A 25639-nucleotide genomic window follows, 5' to 3' on the forward strand; every position below is an offset into this window, starting at 1 on the left:
GGGAATCTCCATATACCATGGGTGCAGCCCTAAAAAAGAGACCCCCCAAAAAAATTGTGCAATTGAGTTTGTCACACTAATTGATCCCACATACGATGTCATAATTAAATACCAGACAAAAGTCAGGCAGACCTGCTTGTCACCACTTAGCTATACAATAAGATGGGAATATGCAACATTTTATACTTTAATTAAATTGTAGTTTAAGTTGCTAAACATATTCCCCTCAGTTCCTTTTACATCAGAATTCCCTACTCACTGTAACTCTGAGGTTTCACCTGTTTTCTTAAAAGGATGTTATAGCCTCAGTTCCCTGGTCCCAGACTCCGTGAGGGAGATGTGTAGGGAGGAATTTGCTAGGGAGGACTCTTGGGAACAACAGCTATAGGGGGGAATGTGAAGCAGGACTGAGCAGAGGGGGAAGCTGATCTACACTGTAGCAGAGACAGAGGTCTTAGCAGACACCAGGGGAACTCTGCAGCTGGAATGGTCTTCCAGAGTTGTCTTGAATTTAAGCAACGGCCAAGCCATTGTACTCACTTAACTGTTAGTCATTGGATGTGGGCTACCCCAGGGAGAGGTTGTGTAACCTTGGTGGAGTCAGCAAGCTTTCAAGCAAGGCAAGACCAGGGAAAGGACTCAGCATGAGCCACTAGCAGCCATCACTCTCAAGCCCTGGGAATGAGTACCTGAGGCTAAGGAGTATCTTCAGCCACCACAGCATCCACCAGAGTCTAAAAATAATAACCTCTAATTCAAAAGGAAGCTTACCTGTGGGAGAGAGATAAAGGGGGGTTTTTACTTTTTTTTGGGGGGGGGAGGTTCTTTTTAGGTCTGTACCCATGGTGTACGGAAGTTCCTAGGCTAGGGGTCAAGGCTAGGGGTCAAATTAGAGTTGTAGCTGCTGGCCTATGGCCACAGCCACAGCAACGCAGGATCTGAGCCGTGTCTGCAACCTACCTACACCACAGCTCATGGCAATGCCAGATCCTTAGCCCACTGAGGAAGGCCAGGAATCGAACCTGTATCCTCATGGATACTAGTTGGGTTTGCTACTGCTGAGCCATGGCAGAAACTCTGACTTTCACATTTTGAAGTATTACTTTGTAAGTTTTTTACTTCTTATGAGTGTGTTTCCTATACATGTAATGTAAAACATTAGAGAAATAACATAGCTATATCTTTTACATGTAAGGCATATCATAATTAAATCTATTGATTAAAATCTCAATATGTTAGGGAATCGTATTTTTTCATTGTAAAATTTCCACAAAGACACAAAGTGAAAAAGAATATAACAAGGAAGTTTCTTACTTCATTGTGTTATACATTTCCAATTCTTTTTCTGACAGATCTTTTTTCAAGTTTCCCAAATGAAATGGATTTGGAAGAGTAGACTTCTTTTTAGTTACCTGAAAAGTATAGTTAAGTAGATAAGTTTATATCTAAGAATGGAATAAAACAGCAGAAATAATGTAAAATCTAAAAATCCTTAGGACAACTACTTACTATTTTGCAATGTTTCCTTTAAATACTTTCAATGCTAACTCGTACCTCTTGGTTTACCCTTTATTAACAGTGACCCCAGGGCCACGTCATGAGGACATGATAATTCTCCTTGTAAACATCCTACCAGAGCTATTACCAAATTTTGTTACAATTTATATGTCAGCATACCTGTCTGCCTCTCTAGACTCTGCACTCCTCCATCAGCTTGTGGAGGTTCCCAGGCCAGGGACTGAACCCATGCCATAGCAGTGACTCAAGCTACTGCAGTGATAATGCTGGATCCTTAATCTGCTGAGCCACCAGGGAAGTCTCATCTTTCTATCTCCTTTGTGTAGCAAAGCCCTTGACACATAGTAGGTATTTGATCAATATTTCTTGAATGACTGAATCTTAGAGTATATTTAATTCAACTTCTTTTAAGAGCTGCTCATGGCTCCTTAAGCCTATCCAAGTCCTCTTAGACTATATTCCCTACTAGTTTCACACACTGGGATAGTGAGTACCACCAATGTGAGTACTTCCAAAATACACCCATGCAGGGCTCCAAGAGTGCCCTACTGTTTGGAATTAAGAGATCAATCTATGGTCATCTATGCCACACACTCAGAATCTCGTATTTTATTTGTGCTCCTCCTCAGACCCCTTTTTCTCCATGCCTTGTCTGACATCACCGCTATCCACCAAATGATAAGCTTCCAAAATCTTTTGAAAGAACAGGATCACTAGAATAAGTATGAAGCCTCCCAGGGTGATTTCTTGGATAGTCATTTGGATATGGTTATGGTATTTACATGGAAAAACAATGAACATTCTGAAAAAAGACTGTTTTCTTTGTTTTATAGCCATATCTGACTATGGAGACCTGACCTTCACAGGTGCAGATTAAAAAAAAAAAAAAGAAAACTCAGAGTTCCTGCTGTGGCAAAATCTCTGCAGCATCTCTGCAGTGCCAGGGTGCAGGTTTGATCCCCAGCTAGTACGGTGGGTTAAAGGGTCCAGCACTGCCACAGCTGTGACACAGATTGCAACTGTGGCTCAAATCTGATTCCTGGACCAGGAACTCCATGTGCTGTGGGACAGCCAAAAAAGAAAAAAAAAAAAAAATACCGCTCTATAAAAAAAAAAAAGGATAACACACAATAAATATTCATATACATATACTTTTTCTAAGTTTCTAATTCTCTTTTTTGTTTCTGCAGAACATTTTTTTGGCTATTTAGTCAGATCAGCCCCTAAATGTCCCACAAGTAGGATGTTATCACTGTGAATACAGAAGAAAGACATGAACATGAAAAGTAGGATTAAAAAGTTTCCCTACTTGTAATTAATGTCAAGTAGATGTTCTAGCTGTTAAGGGGCTAATATTTTATAACTTGGTATTTAATTCTATTTTTGGTCCTAGATCACTGATTTGCCATCAGTGACTAAAACTACCAGTAGTTCAAATGAAGAATGATCTGCCATTAAAAATTGTCTTGCAGGAGTTTCTGCTGTGGCACAGGGGGTTTAGGATCCACCATTACCTCTGTGGTGGCTTGGGTCACTGCTGAGACATGGGTTCAATCCCCAACCTGGTGCAACGGATTAAGGATCTGGCATTGCTATAGCTGTGGCGTAGGTTACAGCTATAGCTCAGATTTGATCCCTGGCCTGGGAACTTTCATGTGCTGAGGGTGTGGCCAAAAAAAAAATTATCTTGCAATTGTAAAACAAGGAAAGGAGAGACAGCTTAGGTCCCAGAACATATTCACTTGAATGAACACACACCTTAAGCAAGGCCCCACTTTCTTCTGAACCATCAGAACCTTGAGATGCTCTTTGCTTCTGTGCTGCATCCAGCGTAGCATGGGGGCTCAAGCCAACGCCTTCTCTACCTTCACAACCACTGTCAGATCCTCCACTTCGGGAAGGACTGGGCTTACGTGTCTTTAAGGAATAGTCACCAAAAAGAGTTCTTCTGCATGTTGGAGAGGTTGCTACTTTGGAAGTAGCTTGCAGCCTATTGAGGATGGGTGACGTCGTCAAATTATCTAACTTTTCATGTGATCCAGCAAGGAACCAGTCAGCACAAGACAAACAGGGGCTTGGAGAAGAGGCTAGCCGTTCATTTATGCGGGAATCTACCCCTTCCAGCTGGTGAAGAGTTGTTTTGACCTGATCCACATATATACAGTCTGGTCCAGGATTCCCAATAGCTTTGGATGTACAGCCTCCAGCTTCTAATAGTACACATAACATATAATGTCTCTATAAGAAAAAAATTATTACATAGGTTTAGCTACATGAAAATATTTTATGTAACATGCATGTATAAATTTGTGAATAATAAGTACATGTGAGCATATGGCATAATCATGTGATTATTAAAAACTCCTCCCTTCCCTTCACAGTTATTGCAAGGCTTTTTTTTTTTTTTTTTTTTAAAGGACGCATCAATGGCATATGGAAGTTCTTGGGCCAGGGAATGAATCTGAGCTGCAACTTCAAACTACACTGCAGCTGCAGCAATGCCAGATCCTTTAACTCACTGAACTGGGCTAGGGATTGAAAAATCACCTCTGCAGGGACCTAAGCTAATGCAGGTGGATTCTTAATCCACTATGCCACAGTGAAAGCTCCTCTGAATGCTTCCTGATCACCCCTGAAAACAAATCTCACTTTGCCTTATTCTGATATACCATCAACTGCTACTTTGGTGTGGAATTCCTTAAGGTAGCTTTCAAAAAGCCTCAATAATCAGTAGTCCTTTCATTTACAATCACATATTTTTCTGCTTCTGATTCTGTATTCTTTTCATGTCTCTATTTCCTAAAACAACCCAGAAGATAAAACCCCTAGTTTTATAGAAATTAAAACAAAAGATCTTAAAATCTGTTAAAATATTATCTTGGGTTTCAGTAATAATTTCTCTACGAGTATTAAATGGATGCAAAACAAAAGAAATAGGGATATAACATTTTCTTAAATAGTAGTAGCTGACATGCTTGTAATTTTAAATTATCATTTTTGCCTGTGTATTTTATTTAGATGGTCAGTAAATGGCAAAAGAAAAAAAAAAAAAAACCCCAAGAAAGAAACTAAGGTAAACTTACCAAGCCAACAATTAGCAAAAAATATCTCCCTTCAGGTTCCTGAAAGACTTCAGTATTTGAGTCTGTAGAATGTTGAAGGTGATGTCGAGGAAATACTTCTCTCCATATTACCAACTGACCAATTCTCTGTTTTGCTGCTAAAGGCAGTAGGCAATAGTGGCGACAGTATACAGCAATATCAATAAGATCATCCTTAGGCAAATGACTGCATATCAAATAACCCTTGAATTTAATCACAGAATAAAAGTCAACTAGTGATACAAGGCAATAATCCCATAATATATTTCTAAGAGTTTTAGGGGTATTTCCTCAGTTCAATTAAAATATTCTAGTTTCAAATGGAATAAATGAAGACACAGTTAAATGATTTTTTCCACTAGAGATCAAATATTTATGATAACAAGTTTATAACAGGTAAACTTTAGAATAAAGCAAGATCACCTCTGAGTAGCATTGGCCTAAGAATTTGGCAAGGTAACAAAAGAACTGAATTTTTTTTTGCCATTTCTTGGGCCGCTCCCATGGCATATGGAGGTTCCCAGGCTAGGGGTCTAACTGGAGCTGTAGCCACTGGCCTACTCTACAGCCACAGCAACTCAGGATCCAAGCCACGTCTGCAGCCTACACCACAGCTCATGGCAACGCCGTATTCTTAACCCACTGAACAAGGCTAGGGATAGAACCCACAACCTCATGGTTCCTAGTCGGATTCGTTAACCACTGTGCCACAACGGGAACTCCAAGAACTGAATTCTGAATGTGAAAAGTGGAGAAGCAGGAGTTGAGGTGGGGAGAGACTTATTTTTCACTGTGTACAGTTCTATATTGTCTGATTCTTTTTAAGATAAGACTTATATTGTGTTTAAAAATCTTTCTAAAAAATTAAATCACTTAAATTCACTTCATGCTTAATTTGCTCTACATGGAAGTTAACTACTTAATGTTGGAATATTTTCTAAAAAGATGGCTTCAACTTACCTTGTAAAATAGAGAAGACCCCAAAATTGTATACAGCCGCCTCATGTCATAGTAATCCTCAGACTGGGGGAAAAAAAACATAGTGGATATGTGTATATGTATATACACACATATGTGTATATATATAGTTCATATAAATAATATATTTCATATAAATAATATACATACATATGTATTATGATTTTTAAAAATCCTAGTTAAACTACAACTGTTAAAATGAAAATTACATTCTTTTGCCTTTTTTTTTTTAGGGCTGCACCCACGGCATATGGAGGTTCCCAGGCCAGAGGTCGAAATGGAGCTCTAGCCGCCAGCCTATACCACAGCCATAGCAACGCCAGATCCAAGCCACATCTGCGGCCTGTATCACAGCTAATGACAACACTGGGTCCTTAATCCACTGAATGAGGTCAGGGATCAAACCTGCGTCCTCATGGATACAAGTCAGATTCGTTTCCACTGAGCCATGATGCGAACTCCTGGAAATTACATTCTTTAGTGGTTGAGCTTTTTTTTGTTTTTTAATTTAAATATATTGATTTATAATGTTTCAGGTGTAGACCAGAGTGATTTAGTTATACATACATATATCATATATATATTTATTATTTTTCAGATCCTTTCTCATGAGAGGTTATTATAAGATATTGAGGAGTTCCTGTGTGGCTCAGCGGTTAATGAACCCATCTAGGATCCATGAGGATGCGGGTTCAATCCCTGGCCTCACTCAGTGGGTTAAGGATCCGGTGTTACTGTGAGCTGTGGTGTAGGTTGCAGATGTTGCTCAGATCTTGGGTGTTGCTGTGGCTGTGGTGTGGGCTGGCAGAAGTAGCTCTGATTTGACCCCTAGCCTGGGAACTTTCATATGCCACAGGTGCGGCCTCCGTTAAAAAAAAAAAAAACAAACAAAAACCAAGATACTGAATATTGTTCTTTGTGCTATACAGTGGGTCCGTATAGTAACTGTCTTTTTCATAGTGCCTTCTTTAGAAATCAATATATTAATTAGAGTATTAGGCTGAAAGATAAGGTGCCTATATATTTATTTTTGATGTGAACAATCTTATTTTTGATTCTTATAAGATACTGTTGATTAGAGACATCTAAGAGTAAAACATAAGATTTGTTACTCTAAGAGGGACTGAAAGAAATCTATCATATCTATCTATGCTATCAACCTAAAATGCATCATCTAAAACATCCAATATTGGAGTTCCTGTTGTGGTGCAGCGGAAACGAATCCAACTAGCAACCATCAGGTTGCAGGTTCAATCCCTGGCCTCGCTCAGTGGGTTAAGGATCCGGTGTTGCTGTGAGCTGTGGTGTAGGTCACAGATGTGGCTAAGATCCTGTGTTGCTGTAGTTGTGGTATAGGCCGGCAGCTGTAGCTCCAATTTGACCCCTAGCCTGGGAGCCTCTATATGCTGTGGGTGCGCCCCTGGAAAAAAAAAAAAAGCATAAAATATCCAATATTACCATACACTGTTTTTAAAAGTACAAATTGGTATAACCTATTTGGAGGCAACTGAATAGTATGTAAAAAAAAAATTAAATGCACATACTCTTTGAGTAATTCCACTTCTAGAAAACTATGGAAACACTTAAAGAGAATCAAGATTTTTGTACAAAAAGTTAAAAGAATTATTTGCAATATACAAAAATTGGAGAAAAGTGAAGTTTAACAATGGAAAATGCTTAAGGAGATTAGGTATGCTCATATCACAGAATATCATATATCTGTTTAAAAAAATAAGGTTTGATCTATATGAATAAGCACAAAAGATTATAGAGTACATTGTTCAGCAAAGAATGCAAGCTGTGGAACAAAATATTCACTATGATCTAAGTTTTGTTAAAAATAACAACTGCAATGATATATAAGTATGTATGTATACATGGGTTGGTGTGTATGGGGGTACTACATACGTGTCTAGAAAAGGGTCTGGAAGAAAACATTCCAAACTGCAAGAGCAGTTGTAACTGAGGATAGAACTGGGGGAGAGAGATAAGGAAGGAGGACATTTGTTTTTAATAACCATGTTTGCATTTTTACCCTATATGCATGTATTACTCTTATAATTTAAAAAACATACACACACAATGAAACCTAAGAAAAACTGAAAACTGGAAATAATCTAAATATCCCTCAAGTGGGGAAAGTATAAACATTGTGATATCTTCATACAATGGAACACTATCAGCAAGAAAAAGGACTGAACTACTGCTGTAGACAGTAATATGAATGAATCTCAAATGCATTATGCTAAGTGAGAAAGAAGTCAGAACCATTCTTTTTCATTTGTTTTGACTGCTTTTATGTCAAAGACATTCCTCGAGATGCTTTACCGTCTTCATATTTAAGAATGAGGTATTAATAAGTTCACTGGAAGCTTTCTGAGGTTATAGGAGCTCTAAGATTGGCTTCATTGTAGGTAAGCTTTGAAAAATTATTGTATTTTCATTAAAAATTTTAGCTGTGATAGAATACACATAATATAAAATTTACCAACTTTTTCTGTCTGTGTGTATGTCACTTAATGTGGGATTTCAGTTCTCAGACCAGGGACCAGGGATCGAACCTGGGCCACAGCAGTGAAAATGCCAAACCCTAACTATTAGACCACCAGGGAACTCCCTTTTTTGGGGGGCCCCCACCTTAATCATTTTTAAATGTACAGTACAGCTTAGTAGTGTCATGTACATTCACACTGTTGGACAACCCAATCTCCAGAACTCTTTTCCTCCTGCAAAAATGAAACTCAGTATCAATTAAACAACAATTCCACATTCCTCCACCCCTTCCCCCAGGCCCTAGCATCCACTCTTCTATTTTCCATCTTTATGAGTTTTACTATTTAGGCTTTTCCTATAGATGGAATCATGCACTTTTTTATCTTTTTATAAGGGGCTTGGTTTGCCAGGTGTGGTATCCTCTGGGCTCATCCATGTTGAGGCATATGTCAGAATTTACTTCCTTTCTGGGGTGAAATCATGTTCCACTGTATGTATTTAGCATGTTTTTGTTTGTTCATTCATCTGTTGGCGGACACTGGCGTTGCTTCTGTTGTGAGTGATGCTGCTGTGAACAGGGTGTGCAAATAGCTCTTCAAGATTTTGCTTTTAATTCTTTTGAGTATGCCAAGTTGCTGGGTCATGCAGTAGTTCTGTATTTGATTTGGGGGGGGGCACCATACTATTTTGTATTGCATCCATGCTGTTTTGCATTCCCACCAAGAGTGCATGAGGGTTACAATTTTTTCTCTATCTTTAGTATCACTTGGTGTTTTCTCCTTTTTAAAAAACAGTAGCCATCCTAATGGGTGTGGGTAAGCTAGTTTATGTGTATGGTTTTGGACAGTGCTTTTTTCATAGCAAATGATCTTGAACACTGTTTCATGTCAATAGACAGTTTTCTAAATATGATTTTTAGTCGCTGTATTGTTTAACAGATTCCATAATGTGGTATTTTAATTTGTTTCCAGTAATTTTTCAGGGTATAAATAATGTTGTGCAGAACAGTCTTATAAAGAAATCTTTGTGCACATCCCTGATGTTTTCCTTAGTTGATAAGGCCCTGGAGGATGAATTCCTATGTCAGAGGGTATATATTTTTAATGTATATGCCAGACTGCTTTCTTGAAAAGTTGTATCAGTTTATATCCCTACTATAATGTGAAAGTATCATCTACTCTGAACATTATCAGACAAAATTACTTCACTATATGATCATAAATACAAGATTACCAAGAATATACATCAATTGGTTAATTCTGAGAATAGGGCTGAGAATAGGGCTGGTTTTGAAATATGAGTGTTCAAGAAAAATGCTACATTTATTTTTATTGCCTGTATTTTTCCATAAGAATGTACTCATGTAATATTTGTATAAAAATAAGTATTTTAACTTCCTAATTACTATCATAGAAACTATGTATGATAGACCTAGAAACTATCATACTAAGAGAAGCTCGACAGTGAAAGAGAAAAACACTATATGATAGCACCCATATTTGGAATTTTTAAAAAATGATACAAATCAACTTTTTTTGCAGAACAGAAACAGACTCACAGACTTTGAAAAACTTATGGTTACCAAAGGGGACAGGTGGGGGGTGGGTGGGAGGGATGGACTGGGGATTTGGGATTGGCATATGCCCACTGAGGTATATGGAATGATTGGCCAATGGGGACCTGCTGTATAGCACAGAGAACTCTACCCAGTATTCTGTGATAATCTATATGGGAAAAGAGTCAGAGAGAATGGATATGTGTATATGTATGACTGGGTCACTTTGCTGTACAGCAGAAATTATCACAACCTTGTAAATTAACTCCACTTCAATAAAACTTTAAAAAATAAAAAATAAATTAAAAAATGTCAGGCTTCCCCAATTATCTACCCTATGGATCAACCTATATGACATTCCAGAAAAGGTAAAACATGTGGAAAAAAACAGATCAGTGGTTGCTAGGGGCTGGGGATGGGGAGCATGCACATACCACAATTTGTTTTGTCTATTCACCTGCTGAAGTACACAAGTTATCTGAATTGTTTCCAGTCTTTGGCTATTACAAAGCTGCTATGAACACTTGTGTACAGGTCATTGCATTGATAAAGCTTTCATTTCTCTTGGGTAATTAATTAAATGGGAATAGAAAAGCAGAATCACATTGTAGGTATGTACTTAGGTAATTTAGAAACTGCAAAGTTGTTTTCCAAAGTAACTATCATTTCACATTCTCATCAACTTTTTTTCTTTTATGGATTGTGTCTTGATGTTGTATCCGAGGAATCCCAACAAATCTTTTTCTAACCATGGTTAGTCCCACTGGTCATTAAACTGATGTTCTATGAAGGCAGAAATTAAAGTTTTAATTAAACCTATTTCATATAGGTTCCTAAAACCCAGATATTTCAATACTTAAGGCCTAAACTGTCCCTAATGACTAGTATCTGTCTAAACATTCTCCACCAGTGAAAAATTTATGACCTATGAAGCATTCACCTGGCTTAAATTTCCACTATTTTTACAAACAAAATACCCTTCCGATTGCTTAGGATCTTAGTTAAGACTAAGCCACCCTTTCAAGCTAACATCACTACTACTTTACTACTTTTCAAAATATTGAATTGGTTCCTTTGCGTCTCCCAAAGTTGACTAAAATTTTTCTTTTAAAACTAAGATCTCATGGACTTAAGCATATCTGATGTGTTTCAATCCAGTGCAGTTATTATCCTTATAGATGCTCAAGTGGGAGCCTCTTCAAGTTGTCTCCTGATTACTTGAACCCTAAATTAACCCTAGTAATTTTTGAAAGCTTCCTGGATATCTGGATATAACAAGACATTTCCAGGCTTATCTTGTACATTTTCAGCCCTAAGTCTGGAATCAGCCTTTTCTCATAGGGGTCTTGGTTTCCTTTAGTGAGAAATATTATTTATACACCATGGCCTGGGTACCAGTGGTGCTCTAGTGGACAGAGCTAGGAAGTACATTTCACTAGACAGATTTAGACACTTAATCATTACACATATATTACAGAACAATTTTTTCCCCCTTTTCAGCTGAACCCATAGTATATGGAAGTTTCTGGGCCAGGAATCAAATCTGAGCCACGGCTGTGACCTATGCTGCAGCTGCAATAATGCCAGATTCTTAACCCACTGCACCATAATGGAAATTCCTGAAACAAGTATTTTTAACTGAACAGAAAATCTTTTTTCTTTTTTGTCTTTTTAGGGCCCCACCCATATGTGGAAGATCCCAGGCAAGGGGCCAAATTGGAGTTGTAGCTGCCAACCTTCACCACAGCCACAGCAAGGCCATATCCTTAACCCACTGAGCGAGGCCAGGGATCAAACCTGCATCCTCATGGATACTAGTAGGGTTCGTTACCGGTGAGCCACGACAGGAACTCCTGAACAGAAAACTTTAAGGCAAGCAAAACAGATTTTGCCCATTTCAATATAGAGACCTAATGTTATGTACTACATGTCCCCTTGGAAAATTCTTAGACTAATAACTGATTTACAAAATAAGACACCAACACTGAATCTTTCCTAAAATCCACTGCTTCTCTTACCAGTTCTGCAAAATCTGCGGCTTCCAATTCACTCAATGCTGTGTCTAATTCCATCTATGTAGAAAAAAAAAAAGAGCAACACAAAACTCATATTACTTATATTACTTACATTTAACTCATATTACTTATTTTTTAGTAACAGCCATATAAAAATGCTTAAAAATTACTTGAGGAATTGAATAAATATATATCTCTGTTCTGTGTTATATAAGAAATGTCCACAAATGGAACATCTTGTTTTATTTGCAATTACAAAAAAAAAGAAAAATTAAGTTAACATATACAAGTTTTTCAATTAAATCTCATTTATTATAAAATGGGCTTTACTCTATCCAATGTAAACTAATTTATAAGTTTTAAAAGCTGCTTTAGAGTTCTGCTAGAAAATTTTTTAACCTATTAAAAATCTTAAGAGAAAAAAAATCAATTGATTTAGACAATCTATGATTTGTTTTTGTTTTTGTATTTCTCAAAAGTTGGATTCTTGGAAAGTATCAACATTCTTCTCTGTCTCTTTCCTATGTTTTGTGTAAAAAGGCTGTTAAACTTTATTCATGGATTAAAACATGAAGGCAAGCATTCCCCTGGAATCTGGCATAGTTTAACTACCCTACAGAGTTATTAGAAAAATCTCTTAGGATTTAGCTTTTGTTTCTATGGTTTTTGCTTGAACTCCTTCATGCATTTGTCCCTCTTTAAAGCATTCAAAATTTAAAAACAGAATACATTTAATTTGCATTTTAATGTGAAACTACTGACCGCTGAAGCTTGTAGCATATATGATATTTGTGAAAAATAATCCCTTTTCTTTAAAAAAGGTCAAGACAGTCTCTGCAGGACTGTTTCACAAACTGTGTCTTACTGAGATGACAAAAGCTTTGGAAACATTAGTCATGCCTTTCAGTGCTTTTCGCACAGTATGACTTATTACTCATTTGTGGCCTACATTTTTCTGCATCTAGCAAATACGTTATGTTCTTCTTTTTGTGGCTATAGATTCCCTTGTGAAAAACTACGGGACAAAAAGAAAATTACCCACTTGTGATTTCTGATCTCAGAAACCTTAATGTCTAACAGGTTGCTATTCCTGCTACTGAACTCTAATACATGAGGTTACTATAATTGCACCTTCGGAAAAATTATTTTTTAAAAATCTGACAAATAAACAAAATAAGGAAATTCTCAAACACCTGGGAAGGAAAACTAAAGTGCAATCTCATCAAATACTGAACTCAAAACATTTTTCCCAACTTAAAAATAAACATTTTCCCCTAAAATTTATCAAGCACAAATTACTTCACATACATATATACTTTTAACTAGATTTCTTAAGGCATAAAATTCCTTAATATTTTCCATTAGAATATATATAGTCAATAAACCCTACTTTTTTTTTTTTTTTCTTTTTGGGGCTGCACCTGCAGCACATGGAGGTTCCCAGGCTAGGGATCAAATCGGAACTACAGCTGCCAGCCTATACCACAGCCAGGATCTAAGCCACATCTGCGACCTACACCACAACTCACGGCAATGCTGGATCCTTAACCCACTGAGCAAGATCAGGGATTGAACCCACATCCTCATGGATGCTAGTCAGGTTCGTTAACTGCTGAGTCATGGCAGGAACTCCAAACCCTACTGTTTTTAACACAGCAAGAAATCTCAAAGGGAAAAAGAAAATGTGCGAACTCTTTAAGTTTGCTGGTAAAACAAAAGCAAAAACTACAAGAGTTATTGTGTATTTCAAACTTGACATTCATCAGAGACTTTTAGATCACTTTATCAGAAAGTATCTATCTCTTTCCAAAAATATTGTTCTCAATTCTCTTAACCACATTACATAATATGGAAAATGTCTAAGCTGTATCCTCACTGTTTCCCATGTATCAATTCCATCTCCCCAACTAAACCATCAGCATCCAGAGGACTTTTCTGGATTCTGAAAGCATAACACAAATCTGAGTACTCAGAACAATGAAGACTGATCTCCATACAGTAGTGCTGGACTTATAAGGACAAAGACAACCAAAGCTTCAGTGAGATAAGCAACAGGTATAATTTGAGTCAAATGATTAAGAAATATATATGCCAGAATTCACACAGTGATTTCTCAGTCTGATATTCTTTTGGGTTGAAATAAATAAAGGCATACAATCCTTTTAATCAAATACATGCTACATTGAGGAAAAAAAAAAAAGTCAGTAAAAAAAAATCTGACTATAGAAAGCAACCTTCACATGGAATTTATAACACCAAAAGGGACTGTTATTTTTAAAATGTCTTGAACTTCTTAGAAGGAAAGTAATATTTAATCATAATGTGTCCAAAGTCTGAAGATATTGTCCCTAAAAACATTAAATACCTCTACTCTCACAGAAGCCAATACATATTTTGAGGGAGAACGCAATTCTGAGACAGGGCAAGAACTTGAGCAATCGCAAGACCAGACTGGCAAGCCTCATGATTGGTACTTCCGACTTATGAAATTGGCCTTGTGTCTTTCAGGAGAAAAAAGACTCCAGAATGAGCGTGAGTCAGACTTGAGGGAGTCTGTTTGGAACCAGAATCTTTCTATCTTAAATGTAAACTTATCTAATTACATTCTATTTTGAACACTTATGATTTCTTATTAAAACTGATGGGAGCAGAATTACATATATTACACTTTTTAGTTTTTATACAATTTAGGAAAATGATAATCATTGGCCTGAGATACAAAAGATGCAGCAGTGGACAGTTAACAGAGGCAAAGTCAAAAAAAAGAATACTAGAAGATAAAGTTTCCTTTAAACATGCTCTAACCCCTCAACTCCCTCCAAATAATCATCATATAATACTACCCTCACCACTATAACTACAATTACAACATGCAGGCATGATTCTCAGCATTTTGTGTGATAACTCATAATTTCTTTATGAAGTAAGTAGGTACTATTATTCTTCCATGTTACAGATAAGGAAACAGAGCAAAGTGACTGATAGTATCAGTTTAAATTATTATTATGCTGTCACAAGGCATTTATTTGATCCTGCATCACAGAATTTCATGAAAAGCAGAATCCTGAATTGGGGTTTTAACTACAACATAGCCCGGGTTTCTTCATGGTCAGGGAACTGCTAAGGTATAGCACCTCATTAATACTAATACAAATGGTGTGGCTAAACAGAGTATTGTTGATAAAAATGTCTGAAATGATCTTTTCAATCATTCAACAGTAAAGTTATTTTGGATCTAGAGAAATGACTAAAATCACAGTGACAATACATCATGAAGTTAGCTTTTACAGAGCTATCTATAGAACAAGGCAAAAAGCAAGTTACATATTAAACAAAGATGTTGCTATTATTAGTGGAATTTGTATTTAAGTTGAGAATACTTGTTAGCCAATCATTTTATCCACCTAACTCAATGACTCTGCATTATTAAATTGGAATTACAAAATTCAAAAGTAAGACATAACATCTCATTATGATTTCTGAAAAGTATTTCAAGTTTGAACAAGGCTTACATGTTAAAGTAAGATAGAGCTAGAAAGAAAAAGTCGACTGCACTGGACTTCCTACTTTATCAACCAATTGTCCCTTTAACTCTTACCCACTATCTTGAAAATAAAAAAAAGCCTAAGGGGAAAAAAAAAGAGAGAAGATAAAGAATTATAGGCAACCGGTTCTGATTCTTAGTTATGACACCTAAGACTACCTTAATTTCCTGTGGAAGTGTGAGCCACCGAACTCCAGGGAGATTGTCTAAAAGTACTGCACTGGCAGCATCATACTGCTGTGCACTGGAACTGGCAATGGAGTGCAGGTTAGCAGGCTGAAGGGCTCTTTGAAAGAACAAGCTGAAAAAATGATCCAAACGAGGAGCATTCTCAACCTGGCAAAAGGCACTGAAGAAGTAAGAGTCATATAGTTAGAACAACATATGGAAACGGTGGTCATCTCTTGTACATTCCTCAGGGGACTGGGCCATTCCCAACTACGTAAGTTCTCTTCCATATTCTTCCTCCTCTAATAAGAATTACTCCTATAATGTTACTGAGGGAGTGTGTTAAGAAATTTACTCTGTCAACATTTTTTACCCTAAAACCTATTCTCAAATGCACTGGGTAGATGGTACTATGATAAAAACCACATAAGAGGTCTAACACAGTGGTATATCTACAACAGAATGGGCTGAAGTAAAATACCCATTTTGCAGAAAAATGTAAATTGCTTTTACCTCTGACTATCTCTCACCCATTTATAGCTCCCAATATCTTTACTTTTATTTTATTTTATTTTATTTTTTGTCTTTTTGCCTTTTCTAGGACCGCTCCCACAGCATATGGAGGTTCCCAGGCTAGGGGTCAAATCAGAGCTGTAGCTACTGGCCTATGCCAGAGCCAAGCAACGTGGGGTCTGAGCCGCGTCTGCAACCTACACCGCAGCTCATGGCAATGCCGGATCCTTAACCCACTAAGCAAGGCCAGGGATCGAACCCGCAACCTCATGGTTTCTAGTCGGATTCATTAACCACTGAGCCACAACGGGAACTCCAAGCTCCCAATATCTTTAGCACAACACAGGATGAAAAGAGATTTTGAGCTTTGTAATACCACAGATCTGGCTTTGAATCTTATCCCTGCTTTTACTAGGTAGATCTCTCAGGAAAATTATCTAATCTTTCTCTGAACTTTTGTTCCTTGGGATAATACAATCTAACTCTCATGCAAAGTACCTAGTACAGAGTAAGTATAAGTACTTATTATGCTTACTACTTACTGGTATACAGTAAACACATAATTAGTCTAAGTTATTTTCCCCCTTCTTCATTAATGATGGCGTGACTATTTAAGAACTTAAAGACAACTTGGTCTTAGCCATGTAAAAGTAGTACAGCATTGCCTACAATCATTCACTGGAATAGACTACTGGATAACACAGTTACTGATACATATAGTATTACTATATCAGAATAATATTCACTGCTTAACTCAACCAATTACTTAAGTGCCTACTATTGTAGGTACTATTTTCATTGCTGGAGGTATAGCAGTAAAAATATCAGGACAAAAAGACAAGGTCTCTACTTCCCTGGAGCTCACATTCTAGTGGAGAATGACAAGAAATGAACAAAAAGTAAAAACATAAACTTGTACAAAGGACTAAGCAGAGAACAAGACCATCTGCAATGGATGAGGTGACTGCTTGGCTAGTTTAGATCACATGGTTAGAGAAGAGTGCAAAAGCCCAGAGTGGGAACAAGTTTGGCCAGGGGTCTGCAGAACAGTACAGAGGGACAGAGTGGATTGAGATCTGAAATCAGAAAGGTATATGGAAGCCAGATAATAATGTAGAAAGACTACTGTAACTTTAGAAATTAAAGAGGCAAGAAAATCAGTTAGAAAGTTACTGCAGTTGTGAGGGAAGGCAGTGGTTAGACAGCGTAATAGTGAAGATGGAGAGAAATGGATGGATCTGAGATATGTTTTGGAGATAGACTGACTAGGATTGGCTGGGAATGGTGAGGGAAACACATCTTTCATTTGATCACACAAACTGTGTTAACATATAATTAAGTTTCTGTGGCTCACAGGGAACTATCAGCTCACAACTTGAAAAAGAGAATTTAAGTTTTTGGACTTTATAGTCTTTTAATAATTTTTCATAATGGGCCTTCAATATCTTTCATAATCAGGAGTTCCTGTCGTGGCTCAGTGGTTAATGAACCTGACTAGCAACCATAAGGATGTGGGTTCAACCCTGGCCTCGCTCAGTGGGTTAGGGATCCGGTGTTGCCATGAGCTATGGTGTAGGTCGCAGATGCGTCTCAGATCTTGTGTGGCTGTGGCTGTGGCTGTGGTGAAGGCTGGCAACTACAGCTCTGATTAGACCCGTAGCCTGGGAATTTTCATATGCCATGGGTGCAGCCCAAAAAAGACAAAAAGACAAAACAAAACAAAGCAAAAAAAACCTTTCACAATAAGAAAAAAACCTTATGATTAAAAAAGTTACTGCAAAATGACTATTAACAATACCTTGGATCCATACTCCTTCTTGGTTTTAAGAACTCAATGGATCTTCACATTTATTACCTTAGTTTACCTTTCAAATTCTCACTTGGATAAGAAGGGACTACCTAAGTTTGCTGTCAACCTGGAGACACTTCCAAATCAATGGAAGTTAAACTTCAAAATGAAATTCAGAGAAATTAAGAGTCCCTCTGCCCCTAGCCTATTCCATTGGAATTTTCAGAACAACTCCAACTGCTTTATCTTTATATATGGAATTCATTATAAGAATTTAATCTTTATCTCCAGTTTTATGAAAAGAAAAAGCTTCAATTAAGGCAAAACATAGCAAGGTTTGTTCATCTAGTATAAATTTAAGGAAATAGTTTATAATCATATCCTTACTTTTTATTGGTTAACAACTTCCTTTTCAGGAACCCTCTTACACTGATGATGGGAATATAAATTGGTACAACCACTACGGCAAACAGTATGCACATACTTCAGAAAACTAAAAATAGAACTACTATATGATCCAGCAATTCCACTCCTGGGTATATATCCAGACAAAACTATAATTCAAAAAGATAACATGCACACATACGTCCACAGCTGTGCTATTCACAGTAGTCAAGACATAGAAACAACCTAAATATCCATTGACAGATAAATGGATTAAGAAGATGTGATACATATATACAATAGAATACTAATCATCCATAAAAAAGGAACAAAATAATGCCATTTGCAGCAACATGAATGCAACTAGAGATTATCACACTAAGTAAAGTCAGAGACAACTATCATATGATACCACTTTTGTATGGAATCTAAAATATGGCACAAATTAAGCTATCTAAAGAACAGAAACAGACTCATGGACATGGAGAACAGACTTGCGGTTGCCAAGGGGGAGGGGAAGAAAGTGGGATGTACTGGGAATGTGGAGTTAGATACAAACTATTACATTTAGGACGGATAAACAGTAAAGTCTTACTGTACAACATAGGATACCATATCCAATCTCCTGGAAAATAATATACAAAAAAGAATGTGTGTGTGCATGTGCGTGTGTGTATGTGTGTGTGTATAAAACCGGGTCACTTTTCTGTACAGTGCAGAAATTGACAGAACGGTGTAAATCAACTATACTTTAATAAAAAATTTAAAAATTTCCTTTTTAGTAAAAGGTAAAAACATTGTACATGGTTGCCTAGCTAGCCTTTTGTAGTTTACACATTTGGAAAATGCTAGTAAAGAATTGGGTTTGAGAGGGAGGTATCTCCTAAGAGGCTCTTGGAGAAAAATACTGTAAACTAGTCAATTTTCCCAGATGGTACTATCACAGAAAATTCCTTTAAGCATCTTTGAGAACAGTGACAACAAAGATCCACTCTGGATAAACAGAGAGCTGATAACACCATGGCTTGGAAAAATGTATAAACTGCCTTTGAATTTTTAAATTTTTATTCTCTGGTTTTTAGGGCTGCATCCACAGCACATTGAAGTTCCCAGGCTAGGTGTAGAATTGGAGCTGCAGCTGCCAGCCTGTACCACAGCCACAGCCATGCCAGATCTGAGCCACATCTGTGACCTACACCATAGCTCACAGCAATGCCAGATCCTTAACTCACTGAGTGAAGGCCAGAGATCGAACTCACATTCTCATGGATACTAGTTGGGTTCATTACCACTAAGCCACAACCAGAACTCCTGAATTTTTATACTGACATATTCTTAAGGCTCTGAAAGTAAAGGTATTATTTTAGCCCTCTATAGGGCTGGGACTTGCAAAAACCCCACAAAGAAAAAAGTCCATCTTCCACCCATAATTTTACATGTTCAAATGTTAAAACATTTACCTCAAATTTCCTCCTTCAGATCAAGAAAGATGCATCACATACTGCAAAGTTAAAAAAGCAAGAAGCAGAAAAATATGCATATCATCAGCCCACATGTGTAAAAAAGAGGAGTGTGTATATTCATTTTGTATAGAAAATATATGGAAGGCTATATGCAAAACTAGTCAATTACCTTCTCCACTATGACTTTTATTTATTTTAATAGCACATACATTTTTTTCACTAAAAATTTTTTTAAGGAAAAAGTATATTTTAGCATAGTGAATTTGACAATGGAGAAATAACACAAAAAATTACAACTGGAGGAAAACACAAAAAACTTATTTAAAATTTTTTTTCTTTATCTCTTCTGGAGAAATGCTCTTACACTTGTCCCTACAAAAATATATTGAATATAACTGTAGTTATATCAATTTCATAAAAGTAACATATAAGACCAAAAAAAGAAAAAGCAATGGATCAAAAGAAAAACTGCCTAGAGATGTAATATAAAAGCCAGTCATGAAAGATAAGAAAATAATAAGGAAAAACCCAAACAACTCTCTTGACAACCAAGGAACACTAAGTACAAAAGTTGATTTAGAATCATATACTTAAAAACTTCAGATTCAATTCAAAGAAGTACTTACCTATCTAAAGAACCATACATAAATTTTAAGGTTCGGGCAACATCTTCTATCACATTCCTTAGCTGAGGAAGAGGAACTCTAAAAAAAGCAAAAATGCATCTTTTCATTTATAATATAATTAATTGATACATAATATGAAAGAAGCAAATCCTCTTTACATTTTATACATAAGCAATGTGAAAAGTATATTGTTAACTTGGAATTATAGCTGTGTAAAATGATTGTTTCCTGCATTAGCCATCAGATTTTGATGTCTAGAGCTAGCATTTGAACATGGGTCAAGTAAGGACTTTTATGTCACCATCTATATGCAGATTTCTTAGCCCCCCTTTAGGGTTTAAATTCTTTTAAGTTTAAAGTGGGTCCATAATCACTAAGCCTTCTCAGGTTCATTTTGAGGATTAGATAAAATTAATGCATATAAAGGAGTTGTAATACCTGGGCCCACAGAAAGAAATGCTAAATTCTTGACACTTTCCAGTATTACCCAGCTCTGAACTAGACCTCCAACTTTAGAACCTCCAACTCTTGTGACAAAAAGATACCTCTAAATGAAAAAGAGAGGAAAGAAAGTAGGAGAAAGGAAAGAAACGGACTTATTTCCTCCTTGAAGCCTTGAAAGAATTCTACAAAGCAGGTCTTAACCATTCACATTATATGAATGGTTAATCTGAGGTTCAAGAAGTTAACTTGTGCAAGCACACCCAGTCCTTGTCGAAGCTGCCTGTGGGCATTCATCTCCTCAGCTCCCAAGCTACTCTCTCCACAACCCACATGTCTTCCTGGTTAGGCCCCTGCTATTCACTGCTGCCATCATAGGAAGGTGATCTCCCCCATGAAAACACATGTTCCTGGAGTATATGCCCCATCCTATCCTCTGTGGGGCAACTCTTTTCTCATCCTGCTTGTAAAAGGCACAGTGGTAAAGAAAGACATATACAGGCTGTGGCATTAAGACAGATGGGGGGGGGGGAATCCCAGGGATGCCAGTTCAAGTACAAACTACATGTAGGATGTTGGAGATAAAAAGACATAAGAAATTGACACTAAGGAGGTACTTGTGTATGATCACTGAGCAGATGAGCATAATAATAACTACGTTTCACAGTCATGTGAAACGAGATGGAAGGAGGAAAAGAATATGGTAGAGAGTGGCTGCTGTGAGCAATAAGAGAGCTGGGTAAAGAGCTGGCTAGAACTATTTCTGTCTTGAAGCTCAGGACAGAGAAGAAGGAGGATCATTCCAACTTATCAAGCCAAGTTCTCTAGGATAGGAATCACATCAATATTTAGGAAATACCCTCTCCCCACCCCTATTCTGGTAATAAAGACTGAGGAACTGGCTAGAGAACCCCCTATTCAATAAAACCTTGATTCAGAGCTCAGTAATGACAGTCCTTTTTTGGCTTCAGGATAAAACCTCTCCTGGAAACCGTCTCTATCTGCCTAGCTAAGTCGGCTGGTGGCATCATATGGCGGCCTCAGCTCAGTTCCTTAGCTGGACCTTCCTCTCTGCTCTCTAACTGCCCACACTACCTTATCTTACCATTGGACTATCTGTGCTTTTCTTTTGCCTTTTAGGCTACTACAAAAGTCTAAAGGTAAATGTTTTTCCCTGCCACTATACCCTTAAGTGTCATATTCTGGAGATTCTCCAATATTTGTACACCCGTAGTTTCAAAACAGCACAGTTTTTCATAATCTAATTCACTGATATATGGCAGTCTCCTAGCAGGGTTCATTACAGTCCCTTGTTAGACAGAAAAACACACATGAGCTGGTTAAAGAGAGCCATCATTTAATACATGTAATAGCACCACTACCCCTTCATATCAAATTTTTGAAGCCCCAAATTAGAACCCCATCTATTTATGATAGATCATATCTCTTACTGTCCAAAATTAAAGACCCTTTTAAAACATAATCATTTTGATATTTTTCACTGCAGACTTCTTTGGAGTTCCTGTTTGTGGTATTAAAACACATCCACAAATTGTTTGATACTCTTTCTCTTGAGTATAGGCTGGACTTAATAACTCACTTATTACACACAAATATATATAAATGTCAGCCCTGTTTTTACCTTCAACTATTAAAATAAGATATATTTTAAAATACTTGAAAAAAGTTAAGAAGGAGACCATGACAATATAAGATATGCCATTAAAGAAGTCACTTCAGAGTTAAATATTCATTATTTGATGCAAGTTGCTTGGCGTCAAGGCAAAACACCTTTCCACTGACCCATAATTCTCCAAAATCACCAACAGCAGAAAACCATAAACATGCAAAATCTACACCACAATACTGTTAAAAGTCTGAGCAGAGGACAAGCTCATCTCTCAGCTACCTCTATACTGGCCCCCACCTTTGTGAACAGGTCTAGCAGTGCCTTCCTGGCGTCTTTCTGCACTATTCATACCAAATGAACACAGGTAGCTATTGTACTAGTTCAGCAAACCTTTAAATTAAAAAAATTTCTTAAATTTGCCTCTTGACAAAAATGCCATAATTTTAATGAAACAGACTTTGTTAGCGGTATTTTAGAAATGATTTTTAAGGTAAATAAAAATCTCAACTTACTCCTCAGCAGGTAGGCCAATTAACAACAACTTGTCAGATTCTTTCCAATAAGCCACATGAATTTGTTTCCCATTTAAAAGAAGGGATGAGCTAACAAAAAAATGAGTCAAAACGTTAGAATATCTTTAAATGTCATAAGGTTATAAACAGTCATTTATAAAAGATTACATATGGTATGATTTAAAAACAGCATGCTTAATAAGCCAATTTCTTGGCATATACCCAACTGCTGCACAGGAAAGGCAAGGGATTTTATAACAAAAACATATTCTGAAATATATATATATTTAAAATCCACAATAAACTCTAGGGCAAACAAAAGTAGACCTATTATAGCAAAAAAAAAGTTACAATTCTTTTGCTAATGTTAGCTGACTATATACAATTTTTTTTCAAAAGAACACTTCCATCCCAGTGTGCTAACTTAACAAATCTTTTCTGATTGTCCATTTATGGACACTGAAGAAACAAAGATGTGGTCCCAGCTCAAAAGATGATCACTCAGTATAGACCTAGATACATAAACAGGTAACCAAAATATAAGTCAGGTTTAAACATATTCTCAAGGGAACATTTAGGGTGATGGATATATTTACAGTGGCAAAGGTTTCAAGGTCTATACCAGTGTCAAAAATGATCAAATTATATATTTTTTCATATACTTTACTGTACTTCAATTATATTTCAATGAAGTTGGAAAACAAATTAGATGTGTTTGAAAAGGAGATACAATAATAAACTATAGAAACATAGAGAATATGATTCCTTATAATGTTGGTAGGTGGTAGGAAGGAAATAAAATAAAAATATATTTAGTGTTTTCTTTGTTGAAATTAAAATACATTGATCAGTCTTTATCTGCTGAGTCCTCAGGATAGAGTGTACCTTTTATACTACAGTAGATAAGTGTGTGGGATTTTAAATGTGAATTGCTACATAGATTTTATTTAAAAGGGATATTACTCTTACCTTAAGAGTTTAAAAATGCACGTATTTTAGCCAAACATTAGACTCTTTTATAGTCATGATTAATTCCACTATAGTTTTAAAAGTGTACGCAACAAAAGACACACATTACTAGGAGTCCCTGAAATAATTACTTTCTTATTTATTCTTTCACCAAAATATTTTTCTATCTATATATGTATATATAAACATGTTTTCCACATGTTTGAGTCATATCTTATTGATCTAAATATCCAGTAAAATATATATACTTTAGAGAAAAATAAAATAAAATCTACTTGGAGAGACTTAAGACAAATTTTCTTTCTAATGAGATTAAAAATGAGACCTGTGGAGTTCCCATCGTGGCTCAAAGGTTAACGAATCCGCCTAGGAACCATGAGGTTTTGGGTTCGATTCCTGGCCTAGATCAGTGCGTTAAGGATCTGGCGTTGCCATGAGCCATGTTGCTGTGGCTCTGGTGTAGGCCAGCGGCTACAGCTCCAATTAGACCCCAGGCTGAGAAACTTTATATGCCGTGGGTGCAGCCCTAGAAAAAAAAGGAAAAAAAAAAAAAGAGACCTATATCTTAAAAACATCATTCTAAATAAAAAATAAAAGAAGCCAGTCACAAATAAGCACATATTATGATGTCATTCTTGTGATATGTCCAGAATAGGGAAATCCATAGCGAAAGTAGATTAGTGGTTGTTCATGGCTTGGCGTGGGATAGGTGGATTAATAGCTAAAAGGTACAGGGTTTCTCTTTGAGATGATAAAAATGTTCTAAAACTGACTCTAGTGCCTGTTGCAGGTAATCAGCAAATATACAAAAACCATTGAACTGTATACTTTAAACAGTTGAATTGTATGATACCTAAATTATATCTCAATAAGGCTATTTTAAAAAATAAAGAGGCCTTTTGACATGCTTTTATGAATACAAATTTGAACACTAAATGGAGCCTCAGTTACTAGTATCCTAGAATGAACTAATCTTTTCTGTATATACTATATTAAAAGTCCCAGAGTTAAATATACATTACTTTCATTTAGAAAAACAAGGCAATTCTTCTTTCTGTTGTCTTGCAGATCTCTTTTAAAATCCTAGAGATGTCATTTTAATCAGAACATGGGAAAAGTTAAAGCTTAAAAAATCTAACTTGATATTTAATCTAGATTAAGGTGCTCTTAAAATTTGAGATAAACCTTTTCTGTAAAGTCTAAAATTATTGAAATATTAAGGAAGAAAAGCTTATTGTCTATAAATTTATTTTGTGACAAGTTTCTGTGGTGGCTCAGCAGAAATGGATCTAATATCCATGAGGACACAGGTTCAATTCCTGGCCTTGCTCAGTGGGTTAAGGATCCGGCATCGCTGTGAGCTGTGGTGTAGGCCAGCAGCTACAGCTCTGATTTGACCCCTAGCCTGGGATCCTCCATACACTGTGGGTGTGGCCCTAAAAAGAAAAAAAAAAAATTATGAAAAAAAAGCAAAAACAAAACCCCAAAGCTTTGTGTTCCCTCCTTTCATAATGTAACTATAATATTTCAAAATCAGGCTTGATAAATCAACCTGGAATGGGACGTGTGGCTTTAGAATTGACTACATGATGTAATTTATTTTTCAAAAAGTTATTTGACCTTCGTCTGCTTCTCCATCACTGAGTGAACTTGTACAGATGACGCTGCCTTCTGAATATCTTCCTATAGTGGATGTGTATTGTGTGTTTTTCTATCACTGTTCTAAGAACAAAATATTTTGAACTATATGAAAAATACAGTATTCAGTCATTCTTACCAACCACAAAGGTACTGTCGAGAAAATTAATGATCAAGATAAAATCATGAAAAAGCCAGACTCATCAAACACCATGCTCAAGAGATCACCATCATGAAGAATTTCTAAAGTGTAGGTCATTGGTCCAACTTTGTTATTTAAAGTGTGCCAAAACAGGAGCCCC

At 36.6% G+C, this 25639-nt stretch overlaps 1 protein-coding gene across 15 annotated transcripts in view; it reads right to left on the reverse strand.

The window, feature by feature from the left end:
- INTU (inturned planar cell polarity protein) overlaps positions 1–25639 on the reverse strand; it is an 82058-nt gene that overhangs the window by 12869 nt on the left and 43550 nt on the right. For 4 of the 15 annotated variants that reach the window (XM_084972911.1, XM_084972910.1, XM_084972909.1 and 1 more), the window contains 8 exons: positions 22731–22820; positions 20148–20225; positions 15364–15553; positions 11664–11717; positions 5580–5642; positions 4602–4823; positions 3277–3756; positions 1315–1412 (listed from right to left, as the gene is read on the reverse strand). In XM_084972911.1, the coding sequence (XP_084829037.1) occupies positions 1315–1412; positions 3277–3756; positions 4602–4823; positions 5580–5642; positions 11664–11717; positions 15364–15553; positions 20148–20225; positions 22731–22820 (1275 nt within the window). Of the gene's footprint in view, positions 1–16; positions 772–865; positions 1413–3276; positions 3757–4601; positions 4824–5579; positions 5643–11663; positions 11718–15363; positions 15554–20147; positions 20226–22730; positions 22821–25639 lie in introns of those variants that run through there. The other 11 variants (XR_014813011.1, XR_014813008.1, XR_014813010.1 and 8 more) reach the window with 8 other exon arrangements.

The sequence above is a fragment of the Sus scrofa genome, chromosome 8 (assembly GCF_054392235.1).
Source record: "Sus scrofa isolate SSC_HxYL_T2T_F1_AM1 chromosome 8, Sscrofa_HxYL_maternal_Yorkshire_Landrace_v2.0, whole genome shotgun sequence".
NCBI classification, from domain to species: domain Eukaryota; kingdom Metazoa; phylum Chordata; class Mammalia; order Artiodactyla; family Suidae; genus Sus; species Sus scrofa.